At 49.2% G+C, this 18,512-nt stretch overlaps 2 protein-coding genes across 6 annotated transcripts in view; one reads left to right on the forward strand and one right to left on the reverse strand.

Moving 5' to 3' along the window:
* SEMA7A (semaphorin 7A (JohnMiltonHagen blood group)) overlaps nt 1–18,512 on the reverse strand; it is a 139,710-nt gene that overhangs the window by 44,577 nt on the left and 76,621 nt on the right. The window lies entirely within an intron of this gene.
* Nucleotides 492–18,512, forward strand: part of ARID3B (AT-rich interaction domain 3B) — a 30,880-nt gene continuing 12,859 nt past the window's right edge. For 3 of the 5 annotated variants that reach the window (XM_062612172.1, XM_062612173.1, XM_062612176.1), the window contains exons 1-3: nt 3,257–3,936; nt 12,399–12,470; nt 13,966–14,038. In XM_062612172.1, the coding sequence (XP_062468156.1) occupies nt 3,346–3,936; nt 12,399–12,470; nt 13,966–14,038 (736 nt within the window). In that variant the 5' untranslated portion in view covers nt 3,257–3,345. Of the gene's footprint in view, nt 682–733; nt 761–3,256; nt 3,937–12,398; nt 12,471–13,965; nt 14,039–18,512 lie in introns of those variants that run through there. The other 2 variants (XM_062612174.1, XM_062612175.1) reach the window with 2 other exon arrangements.

An 18,512-nucleotide genomic window follows, 5' to 3' on the forward strand; every position in this document is an offset into this window, starting at 1 on the left:
TGAGTTAGAGAGGAGCCACCAAGGAAGCAGAACACCCATTCATTCCCCAACCATACATGTATTTACCCTCAGCTCCTCAGAGGACATGGAGGACCCTTCCCCTCCCTCCCCCGGGGCCTAGAGAAGCAGCAGGCCTCGCGCAGGGGAGAGCCCCCAACAGAGCCCCCACTAACGCCTTCACAGGGAACAAAGCCCGGCCCCAACACAAAGCGCTGGCCCCTTCCCGGGCCGCATCTAGCGGCGGGGATCGCAAACCCGATACCAGGGACCGGCGAGACCGAAACCGGGGCCACCTCAGCGCTCACCTGCGCGCCGCCCCTCGCACCCGCACCAGCGCCTCAGCAGTGACTGCCGCGCCCGGCCCCGCGCCCGCGCCTTTATCCTTCCGGAACCGGAAGCTGCCTTACGTTCCTCAATGTAATTGGCTCCCGGGTAAGGCGTAACCCCGCCCTCTTTCTCTTTTCCCTTTACCCGCTTCCGCGTGTGCTCGCCTTCCGGTATTCGCGGGCCGTACCCGGAAGCGGGGCGGGCGTTTCCGTTTGCTGGGCCCCGCCTCCGCCGCCCCGTTTCCGGCTGCTCTGAGGCGGGGCGGTGCGGCGCGGGGCGGAAGGAGGCAGTGCTGCGGGCGGAGCCGAGCCCAGCCGGCCGCGGACGGGCGGCAGCGACCCGGGCCTGCGGGAGGTAACGGACCGGGGGGGGGGGGCGGGGGCGGTTGTACCGGCAGAGGGAAGCGGGGCGGGATAGGCCTGCACCGGGCCCGGTACTGAAGCTGGGGGGAGCAGGCCTGCACTGGAGCCTGGTACCGGAGCTTAGGGGCGGTTTGAGGGCTGGGTGCAGCCGCCCTTCCCCGGGTGGGTCCCGTCGGAAGAGGGATTGGGAGCTCAGTGGAGGCTGTGGGGCATGGGAGGCCTCCGGTGTTACCGGGGTGGGGGGGGGTCGTTGTTTACCATCTCCGGAGAGCTCCGTAGGGCTGGGCGCAGGCTGGCCGCGCCGCTCCCCTCTCGCTTTAACTCTTGCAGGTGTTTCCCGGTGGGAAGGGTCGGTTTCCCCGAGTGCTCTCCCCAGCACCCTGGTCATAAACATTCCAAGCCGGGGGCTTTCTAGTGAAAACGCTCTCCCGGGGCTTAAAACCCGCACAAAGGCTGGTGCGGGGGGACCTGAAGGTTAAACTGGATCCTTGCCCTGCCTCGCCTCGGGGAGAAACACAGAAAGTCAGGGATAGCCCTGCTGAGGGGCAAAATGGGTGTTAAAACCTGGAGAGGGTTAACGTGACTGGTCCAGTTGCAGTCATTATCCTCAACTCGGGCCTGATATCAAGGTTGAATCACTTGGTGTGAGCCCTGCATCTTCCCACTCCTCCTCAAGCTGCCTCTTCCCAATACCACCAATTCTTGCTGAGGGCGTGTTTGCTGGAGCCAGAGTTCACCTTTTTGGGAGGCTGGGCTCTGGAGAAGCCCCTGTGCATCCATGCATCAATCCTGTCGTCAGTTGTACCTGCGCTCTGGGAATGCCACGGGTGCTGCATACCAGGGTGGTGCTGCACCTGAGGTGTGTTTGCTCCGCATGGAAACCCACTATCAGCTCCTTTATTATTGTTGCATGTACCTGAGGCGTGTAGTAACTGCTCAGTATCACCCAGGTGATGCCTCGCCCTGCCTCAGGTGCAACAATATGCAGTGAGGTGTGGGCTGGAGGCTCTCTACCTCGGTTTATGGTTGTGTTGCAACACCTGAAACGGTTCATTGTTACTTTACTGGAGGAGTGTGTGTGTGGAGCTAGGCCAGATGGTGTATTGTGCCTTCAGAAGGAGTCTAAGAGTCTTTTCAGCTGCCAGGTAATGCGTTATTGCACTAATCCACTTTATATTGTTTCATTTGCACACTAAAGCTGTGCTGCTGCTAGATAAAGATGCAAACGCACCAGTGAGGCTTTTCAGCTCAGTGGTGGGCTGGTATTTAGCACAGGGAAGAGTTTGTGGAGGAGAAATGAGCTGGGCATCGGAGCTGGTGGGCACTTTTGTGTGAGAAGCTCCACCTGACCACCTTAGAAGATGACTTCGAGTTGCACTGAGGGTGCTGGAAGTTGCCTTTCACTTTTCAAAGCGGTGTCCGGTAGGTTATTTGTTGTTGTAGGGCAGAACTGGGGCTGGTTTGGAAATGAGTGCTAGCAAAGGAGTCTCTTTTCGAAGTATGTGCCTTGAAGAGGGCTGGTTGTAAACAGGGCGGTGGGAGGTGGCTGGGAGCCTGCGCTTGTTTGGAGTTGGCCTTTCCTTTGTTTCTCTAAGCTGGCTGTATTTTGATATCAGTGAACCTTGAAGTGTAGCAAGTGGGATCCGTTTAAGCATCTTTCTTTGCATCAAAACAACCCTGAGAAGGCCGGTCTTTGATAGCAGGTCCAGTTTGTGACACAGGGTCCAAAATACACCCACTGGTTTTAATGCTCAGGGATTAAAGGCGTAGTCCTCCTTCTAGGATTTAGGCTGGCTGCAGGCTGTGGTGGTGCTCTTTGCCCAAGAGGAGGCTCAGCACGGGCTTGCTGCAGGTCCAAATGCAGAGCTGAGAGCGACCCTGCAGCTGGGAAAAGCCAGGGGAGGCTATGGCTGGAGCTTGGGATGTGCTGGCAACTCCGGGAACCAGAGGCAGGAGCTGCTTGGTGCTCAGCAGTCTGATTCAGGCTACAGTGGTGTTTGCTGGACTCTCATCTTGCTCTCCTTGGGGAAAATAATGGCTACATATAGTTGTGGTTTGGAGATTTTTTTTTTTTTAGCAAGAAAGATGGCTGAAGTGTAAAGAATTTGCTCATGTAATGAAAGCATAAAATAATGTAGATCTAATTGGTGGGCAGTAAATCCCTGCCCATTTTCCGGTAGAAACAGGGTCAAGCTCATCACCCAGCTATCTCCTTTTAAGGCAGCATTTTCAGAAGCACCAAACCCTCGATGTTTAACCTTTCAAAAGTCATTATTTAGGAAGCATAGAAGGAAAAAGTGCTGGGACCTTGGACAAAGGCATTTCAGATGCTGTCTTTGGGGTGCACGAAACTGAGGTTATAGCAAATGTGTTTGGCTTGCAAATACAATTAAACAGTCTGAAAATTGAATGCAAGTTTGAGCCTGAGGCTGTTAAACATGAAGCTGATTGTTTCACGGTCTCCTGCACAGGAAAGAGTATTGGCTTTGCACTCTATTTATCCTCTTCCTGGGGAAAAGATGAAAGCATTTTATATTCATACAGACAAATATTTGTCTATCTTTCAGATTCTGCCAGTCTCCCAAGGTCGGAGCTTGAACCCTGCGAGATAAAGTCAAAACCACCCCCCTCTTTTCCCAGCCATGCAAACTGCGGGATGAAGCTGGAAGCTGTGGTCGAGCAGCTGCAGAAGCAGCAGCAGAAGCAGCAAACGCCTCTGCAGATGGATTCCAGGGAGAGACAGCAGAGGCAGATGAGGGAAGCCCAGCTGCTCTACACGCAGCAGCTGGCCGTGCAGCAGGCTGTCCTAGCAGCCACATCTGGCAGGGCTTCAGGCGGCTCCACTGTTGGTCCCTTGGCCAGAGGCCCACCTGCAGCCGGAGCTACACGGGCTTTTGATCAGAGCAGCATGAATTCTGAGCCAGAAGAGGAGGAGGAGGATGAAGAGGAGGAGGAGGAAGAAGAGGAAGAGGAGGAGGAAGAAGAAGGGGGTTTAGAAGGCGGCGATCTTGAGGATGGCGCTGATGTGACTGGGAAAGAAACCTGCTCTGCTCTGAAATATTTCCATGCTTCCAAAGTTGCCCATCACAACCAAAGAGTGGCTTCTACCTCGAATCCTCTGCCAGCATCAGGCCTCCAGCGGGGACAGCAGGGCAAGGAAGAACAGGGTAAAGACACTAGTAAGCAGCCGTATGCCGGTTCCCCGTCTGGACGCCAGAACTGGCGCTTGGATGAGCAGCTCAAGCAGGTCAGTCTTAATGTTACTTCCTTCTAAGAAAACCCAGATTCAGCCAGACCGGGAGTTTCTTTAGCCTGGTACGCTGTTACAGGAGCTTTGGAAAGAGTGGGAGAGCAGGGCATGTGCAGAGTAATGCTGCCCTGGCTTGTTCTATTATAAAGAGATAGCTCAAGAGCTTGATTTGCTTCACAGATACTCTCAGAACCTTTGTGAGTAGGTAGAGTTTTGATCCTTGGCTCGTTTATTATCTTCTATCTCCCTGCTGTGCTGCCACTCAGAGGGAGCAGGCTGGTGCTATATTTATTTTGGGTGCAGGCACTTGCCTGCTAATGCCTTGAGTTACTTCACATCTATAACCCCTTTGTGTAAGACCTGGGGGATGCTGTGTTGTTGGCTGGATTTCTGGTTTGTGATGTGGGAAGAGCATATGTCCTGATCCTTTGGGGAAGCAGAGCCGCTCTATTTCATGTGTGGGAAGGGAAGTGCTGATTTGCTACTGCTTAGTTTTGGCAGGAGGTTAATTCTGCCTCTGAATGAAGAATTACTACTCCTTGTAGGTAGATGCCAGAGGATCAAGGATTCTTTTCTAAGTGGGTATTTCAGTTAATGTAGCACTTGGGTGCTGTTTTGTTCCAGAGCTAACTTGAGCAGGCTGTCAGAGACTTATGCAGCATTTATAGGTATTGAAATTGAGCTAAAGGACTGCATGGTTTAAATAAGGATACAGTAGGACTGAATTGTCCTTTTCTACAGATGTTAACCTGAGTGTGAAAAGGGTTTGCTTCAGGTAGAGTTCTTTGAGCTAAGAAACTGTGGACAAAACCAGAGCTGGTTTTCCTTACCTCCCGCAAACCCTATGGAGGAAGGTGGGAGCTGCTTTGTGCTGGCTGATGAACATGGGTGTTTGAAGGCTTGCTGTGGGCTTTCTGGCCAGGTTCTCCCCTTGGTTGCATGCATGAGATCGTTCATTTCATGCTGCCACAGGCAGCAGTTTGATGACAAACTGCTAAAGCTCAGCAGCCTTTAGTTTTTCTCCTGTTCCATAAGGCTCCTGCCCTGCGAACCAGGACCACTCTGGTGTTTCTACACTGCTGCGTGGCAGGAACTCCTCTGAGTGATGAGGTGAATGGCATTTGTACTCTTGGTCCTGTAAAGTGTGCTGGTGAAGTAGCCCTGGTGCATGGGATGCAGCAGGCATCTAGCTCCTGCTGTGTTTTCTCTGGGTGTGCTTCTCAAGAGGGGTTAGGTTGAAAGAAGTTGTTGTAGGGACATGAGGTGGGTATGACAGGGGATGCTTGCTAGAGAAGTTGCTTCTGTATTTACTGGCTTGGAGTAACTTCCTCTTCAAGGTCTCTGGGTGGAGAATTATAGGCAGGGCTCTGGAGTTAGGGGGATCACGTTCAAAATAACCCCAAATAAGCTTAGCATCTTTGGCTGGTTTTATGTCTAGCTCAGCTGGTGCTAACAGGATGTCTTTGTGTTTCTTCCCAGTATTTGCTTATCTTGTGAGAGTCCTGGGAATCTTACTGAATCAGTAGGCTTGATTCCTAGGTCATTTGCCTATTCTTGGAAGATGACCATTAAGCAAGCTAGATCTGGTCTGAGCTGATTTGGTATAGCAAAAAATATAAGGATAAAAGCACTGGTTTACAGCTGGCGTGTTGTGCACTAACACCGATCCAGTTGCTATGGCTCGTTGCAGCAGTAACCAAAGCAGTGTTTTGGTAGAAGACTGTACCTTAGTCTGATGTCAGACCAGCTTTTTCTGGAAGCCAGAGTGCACAGAGCTTCCCCAGGAAGCCAAACTAAAAGGAAACGTGGTGTTTGGAGATGGAATACTGGATTTCCAGTACAGCCCCAGTAAGGCATAACTTATATTCGTAGTGGTACCGGTGAACTCTCATTAAGGTGCTCAAAAGGCCATACTGAAGTGGCCAGTATTAGTGATGCTGTTGCAGAATATTCACCTTGGGCAGGGTAAATATTGCAGATGAACTTGTTTGTATTCACCAGTGCAGCCTGCATAGCAGGGAGTAAAAATTTAACTGCAGTGTACCAGTTCTGAGCTGGTAAGGCTTGCTGGAGATGTGGGAATGAATGTGGTGGGCAGACAAGAGCTGTTAGCTGGCATGACAGCTTGACATTCTTATTTCAAAGGCTTACTTTAAAGATACTGGGGTTTTTCTTCTGGCTTTGTCTGAAATGGTTGTGCTAAGCTGAAAAAGCCAGGATGAAATGCAGAAGAGCCTGTGTTCTCCAGTTGGTTTTCTAAATGCTTCCTCATCTTGCCTCTTTTAGCTCTTCTTGAGATGGAGGCTAATAACCGGTTGGGATACACTGCTTCCAGCTAGCTCTGCTCTGGGAGTATTTGTGGTATGCGTAATGGCTCTTGCTTGCAGAAGGAGGGGGGGAAAGTCACTTCTATTTCTTCTTTCAAGTGTAGATTGTGCTTCTGAAAGTGATGCCCTTGGAGAAAAATGTATGTTGAAAGTGTATTTAACGCTGCCTGGAAGGTACGTGGCGTGAGGATGGCAGAAAGGTGGAATCTACCAGCAAGATGAAGCCCCATTCTGTTCCATCCTGGACAGCCAAGTAAATAATTGTAGAACAAGGCAGCAGACAAAAGAGCTGGCTCAGCTTACGGCACAGGGGCGGTGGGAATCTTGTCAGCACAAAACAACACGGGAGTGAGTGCAGTTGCTTGTCAGGGAGTTGCAGGCCCGAAAGAAGAGCTGGGGCGGGGTGGGGGGGCTGTGCTCAGCTCGCTTGAATCCCCTGAAAATCCATTCCAAATCCTGGGAAAAGGGTGTTGTGGCTTTGCCTGTCTTTGAAGGAAGCTGAGGCTTTAATTCTGTGGGTGAAAATGATGCTTTTAGCAGCTGGAAGGTGTGGGTCCTCAGCCCATGGCTTCTCACATTGCTTGGGGATGGCTCTGGTTACCAGGGAGAGCCGTGCAGGGAAGGCAGGACCTCTGCATTGCTCCTTTCCCACTCCAGGCTGGTGTGCAGCACTACCAGGAGCGGTTTTGCCAGGCTGTTTACTACAGCACACACATGAGTATGTGCGTTCCTGGGTGGAATGTAAAAATGAAGCCAAGGTTTTCAGGCATCAGCTGATATTAATGCTGTCTTAAACACAGCAAGGTAAGTCCCTGTGAAGCAGCTGTCTGAGAGTGGTTTGTGATCTGCTTTTTGGGGGTGTTTCATGGTAGATTCTCAGAAATCACCAGTTACTCCTGAAAATCCTGCCCTAAACTTCAACAAAGGTCATGGGGTTTATTAAGATAAGTCAGCTTAAAATAATTACTTTGCTTTTGCTCTAGGGTCTAGGAATGAGCGGCTGAGATTCCAGAACCTTTAAGTATGTGCCTCAAGTGGTGTGTGTATTGAGGTATTGCTCAGGAGATACTCATTAATCCAGTGGGGGTGAAGGTCCCAGGGAGAAAGAAGTTGCATTTCACACAGTGTATTTTTGCCTCAAAGTTATTTCAGGTGTCCAGGGCCCAGTCCATAAGGATTTTTAATTCCTTATGTGGGTCACTCAGTATCTTTGTGATGGTGTGGGCAGGGAATTCTTCATGAAGAGCTCGTGTCAGATAGTTGGTTTCTCTCTTACTGAAAGCTGTTTTCTGTAAGGACATGAACTTCTCTTGCAGTTCATGGCTTAGGCTTGAAGAAGTCTTCATCCCCATGACAGCCTGCTTCTGCCTTAGCACCTCACTTGGTGTTCACTTCATCATCAGTGACGGGAGCAACAGTCACCTTTTTTGTTAGGACATCAAGTATGAGAGAGGAGAACCAAGAAAACAGCTTGTGATGATGACTGGAGGCAGCAGCCTACAAACAACCTGTATTAGACACCAGAGAATTCCCCCAGCTCTTCATCTCAGGAGGCAGTCACATAGGCTTCAGCAGGGCTATGTAATACTGCAGTGACTGTGCTAAATCTGGATGCAAAGGAGCAGAGTGAGAAGCTCATTTTTTATATCCTGGGGAAGAGAAGGCTTATTTTAGCATCTTTTTACAGGTGCTAAGTTTAGGAATAGTTTCAGCTTCTCTTGGTGCCAATTTAGAGACGTTCCAGCTGATGCTGGAGGCAGGAGGTGGGAAGGTGCTCGAATGTGTTGTCCTCTTACACTGTGTTTCCTCACTTCAGGGTGAATCTGAGACTCTCCTGTGGCAGTGCGAATTTCTCTTCCCACAGCCATTATAGCACTGAACAAATCTTCTTGTCACTTAGGTTTTAGTTAATTCCTCTGAGTGTTTGTGAATAGGAGTCATTCACAAAGAGCCCAACTTTTCCTTAAGGATAAGGAAGCAAAGAACTACATTAGTGCTGCACTCACTAGGCCTTAATAAATAAAGGCAATTAATCTGTTAACTTCAATCTGTTCTTTTTCTTCCCCATCCTCCCTGCAATTCCTGCCATCACTCCAAGGTTTTCCAAAGCAGGCTTTGAAGCTTGCAGCTATTGAATTGAGCTGTTATTAGTCAGACTGGGAAGGGTTTATTCCAGTTCCAGCAGAGCTTGTGCACGCAGTAATTATAACTTGGTTCTCCATGCTTGAGAACTTGCAGCTCAGGGCTGTAGTCCTGATCTTATCAGCGGTTTGTAGTACAACAGTTTTCTTTCTAATAGCATCTGTTTCACTTCCTAAGGCTTAACTCAACCCACAAAAGGAATTTGGGGGATTCTCTGATAATCCTGAAATTGCTGCCCCTCTACCTTTTCATTGACTCAGTGCTTTCAGTTAACTCATGGGGTAGGGGAGGGGCTTTCTTTTGCTTTGCAACCTTTAGCCTTGGCCCTAAGTGGGTATTTCAGCAGGTTTCTAGCCTGAAAGCTGTCAAGACTGCAGGTCTGCAGTAAGGAGGTGCAGAATGATGCTGAGTTTCACACCAGAAGGTTTTGTTTCCCCTTTGCTTTTACATATTAAAGCTTTAGTGGGTTCTCTCCAGTTCAGTTTCCCATTTGAATGCAACTTGGTAGTCTGAGAAAACCTCAGTGAGCTTTAGCTGAGCTTCTCTCAAACAGCTGGAGCAAACTGGGGGAGAAGGGAATGACCTGGAAAAGGAGCATTTCCAGTTTCTCATCAAGGTCCCAGTTTGCACACTAACTGCAGCTTGCGCAGGCAGGACTGGAGGAGATGTTGAGCTGTTCTGTTTGCCTTAATACTTCATGTTGAGCACAGGGGGTTGATTAGTTTCTTGGCCTCCATGAGGGACAGACATGTGAGATGGGAACATTTGAGAGGGGCTGAGGCTGCTTGTTTATAAGGGTTTTGTCCTCAAAAGAATGGGCTGGGCAAAGGAGGAAAGCGTCCTCCCCTTTTCTTGTCTGCTTGGCAACTCAGGGTTAACTCTGCCTTTTGAATGTGGGATTGGAAACCAAAATTGCTCTGGACATCTGAGCTTCCCTCTAATAAGATATTCCAGGTGGTTAGGGAGTAATCCTAAAATAGGTCCAGATATAATTGCTTCTGAAGCCAGGTCTGCAGCCTCTGGGGCAGGGGGAGCCCTGGGGGGCTCTGATGGAGGTGTCTGCAGGGGGAAGGCAGCGGAGGTGGCCAGCCCTTCCCGACACCTCTGCCTTCTCGCTCGGGCTTTGCATTGAGGGCTTCTCCCACCTCCTTCTGCAAGAAAGCCGATAAATTCCTGCCGGTGGTGATGCAAAGGCTGTTTGTCAAACATCAGCAAATTCCCCTGATGCAAACAGGCAGAGGGAGAAGGAGGACTCTCCCCAGAGAATGCCCTGCTTCTCTCAACAGTGTTTTTTCCTTCCTGCTACTATTGCCTGACTTATACAAAGGTCTTTTAATGACTTGTGAGGATATATTGATTTCTCAGGTTCCTGCTGTTCGTACAGAGGAGGGCTTCTCAGCATAGGGTAACTTTGTTTTCCTAGGAGGAATGGAAAGGAAGCTTGATACCAAAGCTCCTGCTGAGCTCTCTTGCTGTGCAAAATGTAGTTTATTCTGCATGTGAAGCATCTCTTGCATCAGGAGCTGCTTCAGGAGCTTTGTGGGGCTCTTCCCTGATTTACCCCTTCCAGTCGTGCTCGAGTCGCTGTTCTGAACCCTGCCAGTGTTTGATACCTTCTCTTGTAACCTTGGCACGGACCCAAAGGTTTTGGAGAGCAGTGGTCCCTCAAGATCAAAGCTGAGCCTGGGAAAGCGCCTGTAGTGCGTGTACTCTGCTCTCTGAATAAATAAGGCTTTATTCCCAGCTGCTGAGCTGACATTTCACACTAGCCCGAGACTCTGCGAACTCTGCCACCCAGAGGAAACCTGTGCTCTGTCCTCAGGCCTCCAGCTTGTGCTGGTGTACACTGAGGTGCATGAGAAGCCCTCTCCTTATCGCCTCTGATAGCTTAACATGGGGAGTGGTAACTGGCTTTAAACCTTTGCAGCTACTGCAGGAGGAAATGCTAATGCTGGCTGCTGGCTCTCACCTCGGCTCACTCCGTGTCATGCCAGGTTAGATCCATCTCTGCCACTTTTCTGGACATATGGTGAAACACTGGTGGCTTCAGCAAGCTTTAAGCTCCTTTTCACTAGTGGGATGTGGGGGAGCATTACTTCTGTGCCCTCAAGCATCTTAGGGTGTATTAATGGAAGTAGGTTGTAGGTATTCTGCTTATTCTCGGTATCAAACCTTAATCTTGGCATTCTTTTCCAGTTACCCCTTGTCTTCACATAGGGAAAGTAAAATAACTTCTCAAGAGACTTTAATCCCATGGAAAGTTTTGTTCCTTGACATTTTAGCAATTTCAAACCCATTGGCAGTAAAGAATTGTCTCCTTTAAGCCCTCTTCTTCCTGTCCCTTCCTCAAATGTAGCGGAATAAGCTCTCAGCATGACCAGAGTTCCCAATGAAAGCAAGTGTTTTGCTTCCTGGAGCACCCAGTTTAACACCAGAAGCAGTTTTGCCCTCTGGATTTATAAGCAAATACCCACTTGGGAAGAAACTGGCTCAGCTCCCTCTAAATCATTGTGCTTTGGAGTGTGTAAAGTTGAGGATGGGAACTACCTGCTGCCTTCTGAAGTGACCCTCTCTTGTTCTAACTGGTCACACAGGTTTGTTGATCCCGGTTAACAAGCAGGAGGGGTTGAGGAGCAGCTGGATGTTGCCATAATTAGCAAAGCCCTGTGGTTTTTATCTCTGCTAGCAAAGGACACCAAGACGAATCCTCCTGTGAACAAAACCAGGCTTCAGATCCCTTCCTAGAGAGGGCTGGGAATTGATCTGCTGCAATAAACAGCTGACATAACAGAAGTGGCAATAATCCCCCATTAAATATCTTTCAGTTGATGGGACTCACTGGATAATTGACTTTCCAGGAGGAATTACTGGCTCAAACTAAATCAGCAGGCATTAGGGCAGCTCACTGCAGTGTTGTTTAAAGGGGGAAGTGTAGCTTTGCCCGGCCTTGACGGGAGCTATTCATCTTTCTAATTCAATGGATGTGTCACAACCAGATGACTCCGAGATTTCAGGTATTGGACCACCTCTCTAATTCACATGCTGGCTTTTCTTGTGCTGAAACCTTTTGCTCTCTCTCCTCAGTGCTCTTCTGTGCTAGGATGCTGTGTGTTTATCAGGACAGGGTAATCAGAGGTACTGGGTTGAGTGGATTTGGCTCTTCTTTTGCATTGAGTGGCTCTGGAGCACTTCAAGAAGTTGATGGTTTAAAGATGCTTGAATGTATCTCATCATCATTCACCTGGCCTCTGCCATACTGCCAGAGGCTGCTCCTTCTGGTGATCATTTCAAGCTGATGATTTACCAAGTGGAATAGGCCCAACTAGAGTAATCCCTTTAATGCCTGAGAAGAATGAACCTTAATCCAGCAAAGCTGAGCTTTCCATTTCTATGAGGACAAGCCACGTCCGGCAGCTTCCAGGAGGAAATGTCCTGGGTGGGCAAGAAGCTTTCCAAGGGGTTTATCTCCCTCTTCTGGTTTGGCAGGCAAGCTGGGGGAGGACAGAGGGCATTTCCAAGTGTTGCCTGGTAGGAGGGAGGGATGCTTGAGTAACACCTGCACCTTTCCTAGGGGCTCTAGGATGAGCACTTGGTAAAAGGATGGACACAGAGCATCTCTTTAGGTGCTGAACCTCACTGCAGCAGAGCACCTCCTACAGGGTTCAGCAGATTGAGGACTTTCCTCTGGAATGGCTTTTCCTGGTGCCAAGACAACTTCTTGGTGATGCAATTCCATGGGTTAAAACTTAGGGCTGGAAACTTCCCCTGCCTTCAGTAGCAGCCTGGAAGGTGAAATGCCACTTCCCTTTCCAGGGAAGTGAGATGGGACAGATGCACCAATGTCCCCTGTCTTTCTGGTCATCTTGGTCTAAGCCAGCAGCTGCTTTTGCATGTGTGTTTGCCCCCAGATTGCCTATTTGGAAGCGTTTGGAACTGGCTGCAAAGCCTGTCCATGCAGATCCTTACATCCTGTCGTTTCCCTCTCCCTAGAATGGCAGCGTGACCTGGAGCGATGAAGGTGATGGATGCAGAGGAAGAGAAATTTCCCGAGACTTTGCCAAGGTCAGTGGGATCATGGGATTTGAGGGGGGTTTTCCCCTGATCTGTGCCAGAGGGTCACTGTGGAGCCCTCACTATTCCCCTGTAGTGAATTTGTAACTAAACTGCTTTGTTCTGCCTACAGACCTGCTGTTTTGGGGCTATTTTGTTGCTTTTGCTGACTGGAATATGGTTTGAACTAAGACTTACTAACCTGACTCTAGGCATTTATAATATTAGTCAATACTTTTTGCAGCTGAGAGAAGGGTGGTTTGTTTCTTGAACCTGGATTTGAATGTGGCAGCTGTGTGTCACACCAGCCAGAGGAATTCATTTGAAACCAAGCTGGCTCTTTCTGAAAGGGGGCAGCTAATTGCTCTGCAAATACACTGCTGTGTTCTCTTCCCCGAGCTGGGATGTGAGAAAGCACAGAGCTTCACAGGAAATGAGCCCAAAAAGCCCCTCTTCTCCTGGACTGGGTGAATACCAAGTAGCTAGCAGCACCCACAGAGAGGCTGGAATATGTATTTCCCAGGGAATCTTCGCTTTTCCATTGAGCTGCTCCACAAGCAGCACATAATTCCCTGGAGTGATGCAGGATTCCTCCTCAGTGCAGACAAGAGAAGATATTGAACTCTTCATGTAGAGTGTTGTCTTCTCTCTTGTCATCTGTCCTGTATCTCGGTGAGGGATGGACTTGAGCCCTCTCAGCCTGTCACTTTGTGGCCTCATAGGATTCTTGCTAGGTGAGAATTAGATCTTTCGGGGAAGAGGCAGTTGTGAGATGACACTCATGCTTTTCCCTTCTGAAAAGCAGTGGCTAATGCTAACACACAGTGCCTCTCCTTTGGAATAGCTGCCTAGGGAGCTTTAAGTGCTTAGGTGGTTAAGCCTGTTGGTAAAGTGATTTCTGCAGCTAATTTCCAGGCTGGTTTCTGCTAGTTTTGAAGGCTTTGGGGCTTATTTTAGAGGACTCCTTCCTGCAGGCATTAGTAGTTACAGGAAAGCTCACTCCTTTCCTCTGCTCCTTCAAGGGATCAGTTTGTCACTTAGGTGACAATCCCTAAAGGAGGGAATCCTGAGGCTGGGAGAAGCTGCAGAGAGCTTAACCCATCTGATGCTTCAAGGGTACAGACACTAAGCTGCCCTGAACCACTGTCACCTTCCTTTGGGTTGTCTCATCTTTCTGTCTCGCTTGCCTTAATACTTCCTCTCCCCTTTGCTTTCAGGTGGTTTCAAACCCTGCTCTGTAGCAGTGCTGTTAACTGGGTCGAATCCTGTTCCCTTTGGGGCACTGGTCTCTGCTGTGCCAGGATGAGTTACTGAGGGGCTGAGCAAGGCAACCAGTAAGAAGGATCTTTTAACTGGCACAGCAGCCTTGGCCACCAGAGCACTCAGGAATCCTTCCTTGTTTTGCATCCAGTGCAAGCACCAGATCCCCACTGGAAGAAGCTGATATTATTACTTGATTTTCTGTTGCATTGTGGCTTGTGCCTTCATCCTTATTTCCCTCCTATAGCTCTATGAACTGGATAGTGACCCTGAACGGAAAGAGTTCCTGGATGACCTCTTCATCTTCATGCAGAAGAGGGGTGAGTAAGCATTTGTTTGAACTTGGATGTGGTACAGTGGGGCAAAGGGGTGCTGCTGCCTGTGACTTCTTCCCTTCTGAGCTTGAAAGAGCACCTCCAACCCTTGAACTTGCAGATCAGATGGAAGAGCAGTGGTAAGACTTCAGATCTTCGCCCTGGGAGAAGGAGCATGGTAGGAAAGGACCTGCCTTGTAGCTTAGTTACACAGATGCTATTTCTTTGTCCTCCTACCTAATATTCATGTTGTCCATGCATTGAAGAGATGAAGAAGCATGGTTCCCCAAGGAACCCAGCACCATTAGAAATTCTCTGGTCTCCCCCTTCATGTGGTATGATCACACATCTTCTCGTGTTCGATTTCATTGGCATTTGGAAGCTGAGTATGAATGCCTTCACAGCCTGCATGGAGTAGCAGCATACAATCTGGGGACTGGGAAAACAGACACCAAGCCACATTTCCCTGCAGATTGGCAATGTGTCAGCTTTCTGTTCAGTTATCTTGTGTAACTGAGTGAGGAGGTGCCCAGTTTCTCACATTCCTCCCTGTGGTGTCACCAACTTGCATCTCTCTTGGCTGCAGGAGCAGTGATGCACATGTGAAGGAGCTCAGCTGGGATGCCACAAGTCTTTGTCCCCTAGTTATGAAAGCTCAGTCCCCTCATTGCAAACTGTTCATCATAAACATGTACATAGATGTGCTATTGTGTAAAATAGACATCTGAACATGTGTGGTAGATCCTTTGTGGTGCTCTCCTCCTTTACCCCTCCAGGCCAGACACTCTTCAACAAAGACATAAAGCATAAAACTGTGCTATAGACCTTTTCTTTGTTCCCAAAGAGTCTGCTGAAGGGAGGTGTGAAGAGCAGATGTATAAAGGACCCTTTCCATCCTCATGGCATGATGCTTTCAGAGTGTGCTGAGGCAAACAAGCCCAGTCATGCTTACTTGGAAGTGGGGCTGCCTTGGTGTCACCAGTATTGTTCCCTGAGAGTCTCATAAAGGATAAAGCTGCACCACCTCAGCCTTATCTATTTGAAGGTGATCTGGTTGCTGCGTTGGAACTAGAGTCTTACTTCCGGTTGGTTTTTGAGCCCTGCATCTTCAGATGCATCCTGCTGTGTGGATGAGGGAAGAGGGAAAGCGATCCTAAATGCAGCTATTCCAATTGCCCTTCATATCCATGTCTGTTTTCCCTGGCATGACCTGGGTGAGCTTTCCCTCTCCTGCAGTTTGAGATTGTGCTGCCCAAGGCAGGTAAAAATGAGAGCTGGGTTTTGCTGCTGGGTTTGGCTTTTGTGTGCAGAGGCATAACCAAGCTTGATTAGTTTACCTGCCCATGTTAACCTGAGCTCAACTGTTAATGTAAGGGCTGGGATGCCTGACAGACAAGACAATCATCTGCAGGGTTTGACTGGCAGCAATAGAAACCTCCAGCTACCCAGAGAGAAATCTGCTTCATACTTCAGTGTCTCCTTCCTATTCCCTTTCAATTATTCATAACTGACACATTGCCCATGCAGGGGCTGAGCTGGTCACCAGCTGCTTGCTGGCGGAGTTGAGCTTTTAATCATCTGGGCATTCCCAGTGCATTTGTTTGCTGGGGATTCCCTTGGGTTTGTGCTTGCTGGAAGGACTGTAACTGAAATCTAAAGGGCCCAGGACCCATGGGGGAGAGATGTGAACTGGACAGTCCTCTGCCAGAGGGGCTGGAAAGGTTTGGCCCTCACTGTCCAGTGATGGATGCAGCTCTAGCCTGGGCACTTGGCAAACTGCTCCTGCCTGCAGCATCCTCAGCAGCAGGCAGAACAAATCCAACCTCCTCCATGCTGGGAAGCTGGCTGAGTTGCAGAGTATGGGTAGTTACGGGCTTGCTGTACGTCTGGGTCCCCCCAAAAGCAATAGGGAGAAGGACTCTGGGGAGCTAAACACCTTCAGGTTGATAGAACTGACCAGCATAGGTTGAGCTAAAGGAGGGAGCTTCTCTTCTGTCAGGAATGTGAGCTGCTGTGTCCTGCTGCACAGGAGCTCTCTTAACTTGGCCTGTTTCTTCAGCAGCTGTACGGCAGCTGAGAGCAAAGTCCTGTGTTTCTTAGCTCCTATGTGTGAAGAGCTGCTTCATTTGCACCTCGTTTCTGAAGGGACTGGAAAGCAGCTCTGCTAATAAACATTGCTGGTGTAAAGATGGGGCTTTTGCTGTTGTCCAGGAGAAGCCCCCCCCCCACACCTTGTTTGGGGCTGCTGGATTTGAAGCACAGATTGCTAACTGCTGCTGCACCAAAAAGCCTGATGTGGAAGATAAATGCCCCATTTCACAGGAGCTACTGAGTAGTTGGAGGGATGAAAAGATTCGGTGGTTGGTGCTGCTGTTAGGAATGTACCTCGAAATGTGGAGCCATGAAACAAGCTTAATACAGATCAAATGTGCAGGTCTCATCTGCCTCTGAGCACAGCAGGTTGTCCCTGAATGACCACAGCTGCAAGTGATAAAATGGCCCTTCAGTGGCAATAATGATGGAAGAGGGAGATGAGAGGAAGGCTGTAACTCTTCTTTTGTTGGATGTTTTATTCCTTGTATGTGTTTAGTTATATGGGTCCCACCATGGCTGTGATTGAAGGGGCAGATGGGGTGAGGAGGGAAGAGCAGTTAGTGTGCAGGACTAGCTTTGAACCAGGCCTGTGACAGGACTGACCTGATGCCACTTGACAGGGATGATGTTCACTATATTACCACTTCCACCTTCTCTTTGTCCAGCTTTTCCTCAGTCTCAACCCAAAAGTTGTCTTTCCTTGGACTGAGTGGGGATAAAAACCTTCAGCCGTGGCTTCCCTCCATCTTCATTGCTGATCTGGGGGCTTGTGACAGGTTGAGCCTTGATGGCTTGAGGTCTGAGTTCTCCAAAGCTGTATTCTTAACCCCCTGCTGCATGAGGAGCTGCTCTCTGGGCTAGTTTGTGGTTCAGGGTGTTGTAAAGGCCACTGGCTGGGGCTTCTCTGCTGGTGCCCTCTGGAGGGGGTTGCATTGCAGGCATGGAGGCTGGATTTGTTCTGCCTGCCACTGAGGATGCTGCAGGCAGAGCAGTTTACCCAGACTAGAGCTGCATCCATTACAATAACTCAGGATAATCTTGTGTTTGCCCCATCTTTTGTATTACTAGAAAGAATTGTATAACAGCAATGTATGCAACCAGATGGGCAAGTTCATTTACTGGGCTCAGACTTGGTGTCAGAGAGACCTTCCACCCCTTTTCAGGGAACTGAGCTGATTGTATCCCACTAGTACTGATTGGGAGAGCACTGGAGTAGTGGGGATTGTTTGATCCCCTGGAAGGATCAGCAGTGTTCATGCAAGACATGCCTCTAGAAGGGTTTGATGGGGAAGAGATCCAAGCGCGTGCTCTGGTGTGTGAGGAAAGGCTGCCTTGCAGGGGAAGCTGTTTGGTTCGTTTGAAGTACTGCCTTTGTGAAGACCTCATAAAATGTCTCCGATTGTAGAGCTCTACTCGTGCTGGTCAAGGTTTGTGCCTGACCTTGGTTTTCCCAGATGGCTTGACCATTCAGGGGCTTTATGTGTATACACATAGAAGGGGCTTTGTGAGTCAGAGCGTGTGGTTTTAATGTTTTCCTGCTGTTGGATGCTCTGTCTGCACGTTTGGATGGGGAAATACAACAAATCCAGGGTATTGACAAAAGCATTTACTGGTGGATTCCTCTGTCTATGAGCCAAGGTGTTTATGAAATGGTTGGTCAGGGAATACACTTCAGTTTTCTACTGATTCCATTTTGCTGGGTTCTTCTTTTGATCCTCTTGGGGTCTTTTTGAATCTGCTTTAAGCAACATAGCTCCTGAAATGAGACATCAATAGACATAAATTCTCAGCATCCTTTGCTCGTGCTACCTGCTTACTGCTGAGCCGCAGCAAATGCTTCCCTGAATAGCAACTGATGTTCTGCAGTGGGAAAGGTCTCACTTCAGGCACTGCAGAGGTGTCTTCTGGATGGTCCCCATCAACCAGACAGAGTCCTCTTCCCCAGCAGAGCCTTGGGTTTGTACACAGCTACGTCTCTGCCTCCTGCACCTCCTTTAAAGAGCCTCTTCTTTGGTCAGCTGTGCCTAGCCTCAGGAAGAGTGAGGACTGTTGTCTTGTGCAGATGGTGAGCAGTGGGAATCAGTGAACTATTGTAGGGTTTTACCTTTATATTGTTAGAAAGAATGGCTTTCCCTGAAGTTGCAGGGCCAACTGGCACTTTGCTTCACATTCCTCAATATTCTTTAAGTGCTTTGAGCCTTCCAGAGCAGGGAACAGAGAACTCCATGCACTGAAACACTTCTGAGGGATGCGGGATAAAATCACGTGCAAAGCAAAGTGCTTGGGAGCTCTGGACAGCTTGAATCCAGCTCCTCTGGGGATGCCCGGGCCTGGCCCTGAGGTAGGGCTCTCTGCAGCTTCCAGAAAGCTCTTGCAGGGAATGTTT

Source organism: Pezoporus occidentalis, unplaced genomic scaffold (genome assembly GCF_034315485.1).
Source record: "Pezoporus occidentalis ecotype Australia unplaced genomic scaffold, CSIRO_AGI_Poc_V1 ctg159, whole genome shotgun sequence".
Lineage (NCBI taxonomy): Eukaryota > Metazoa > Chordata > Aves > Psittaciformes > Psittacidae > Pezoporus > Pezoporus occidentalis.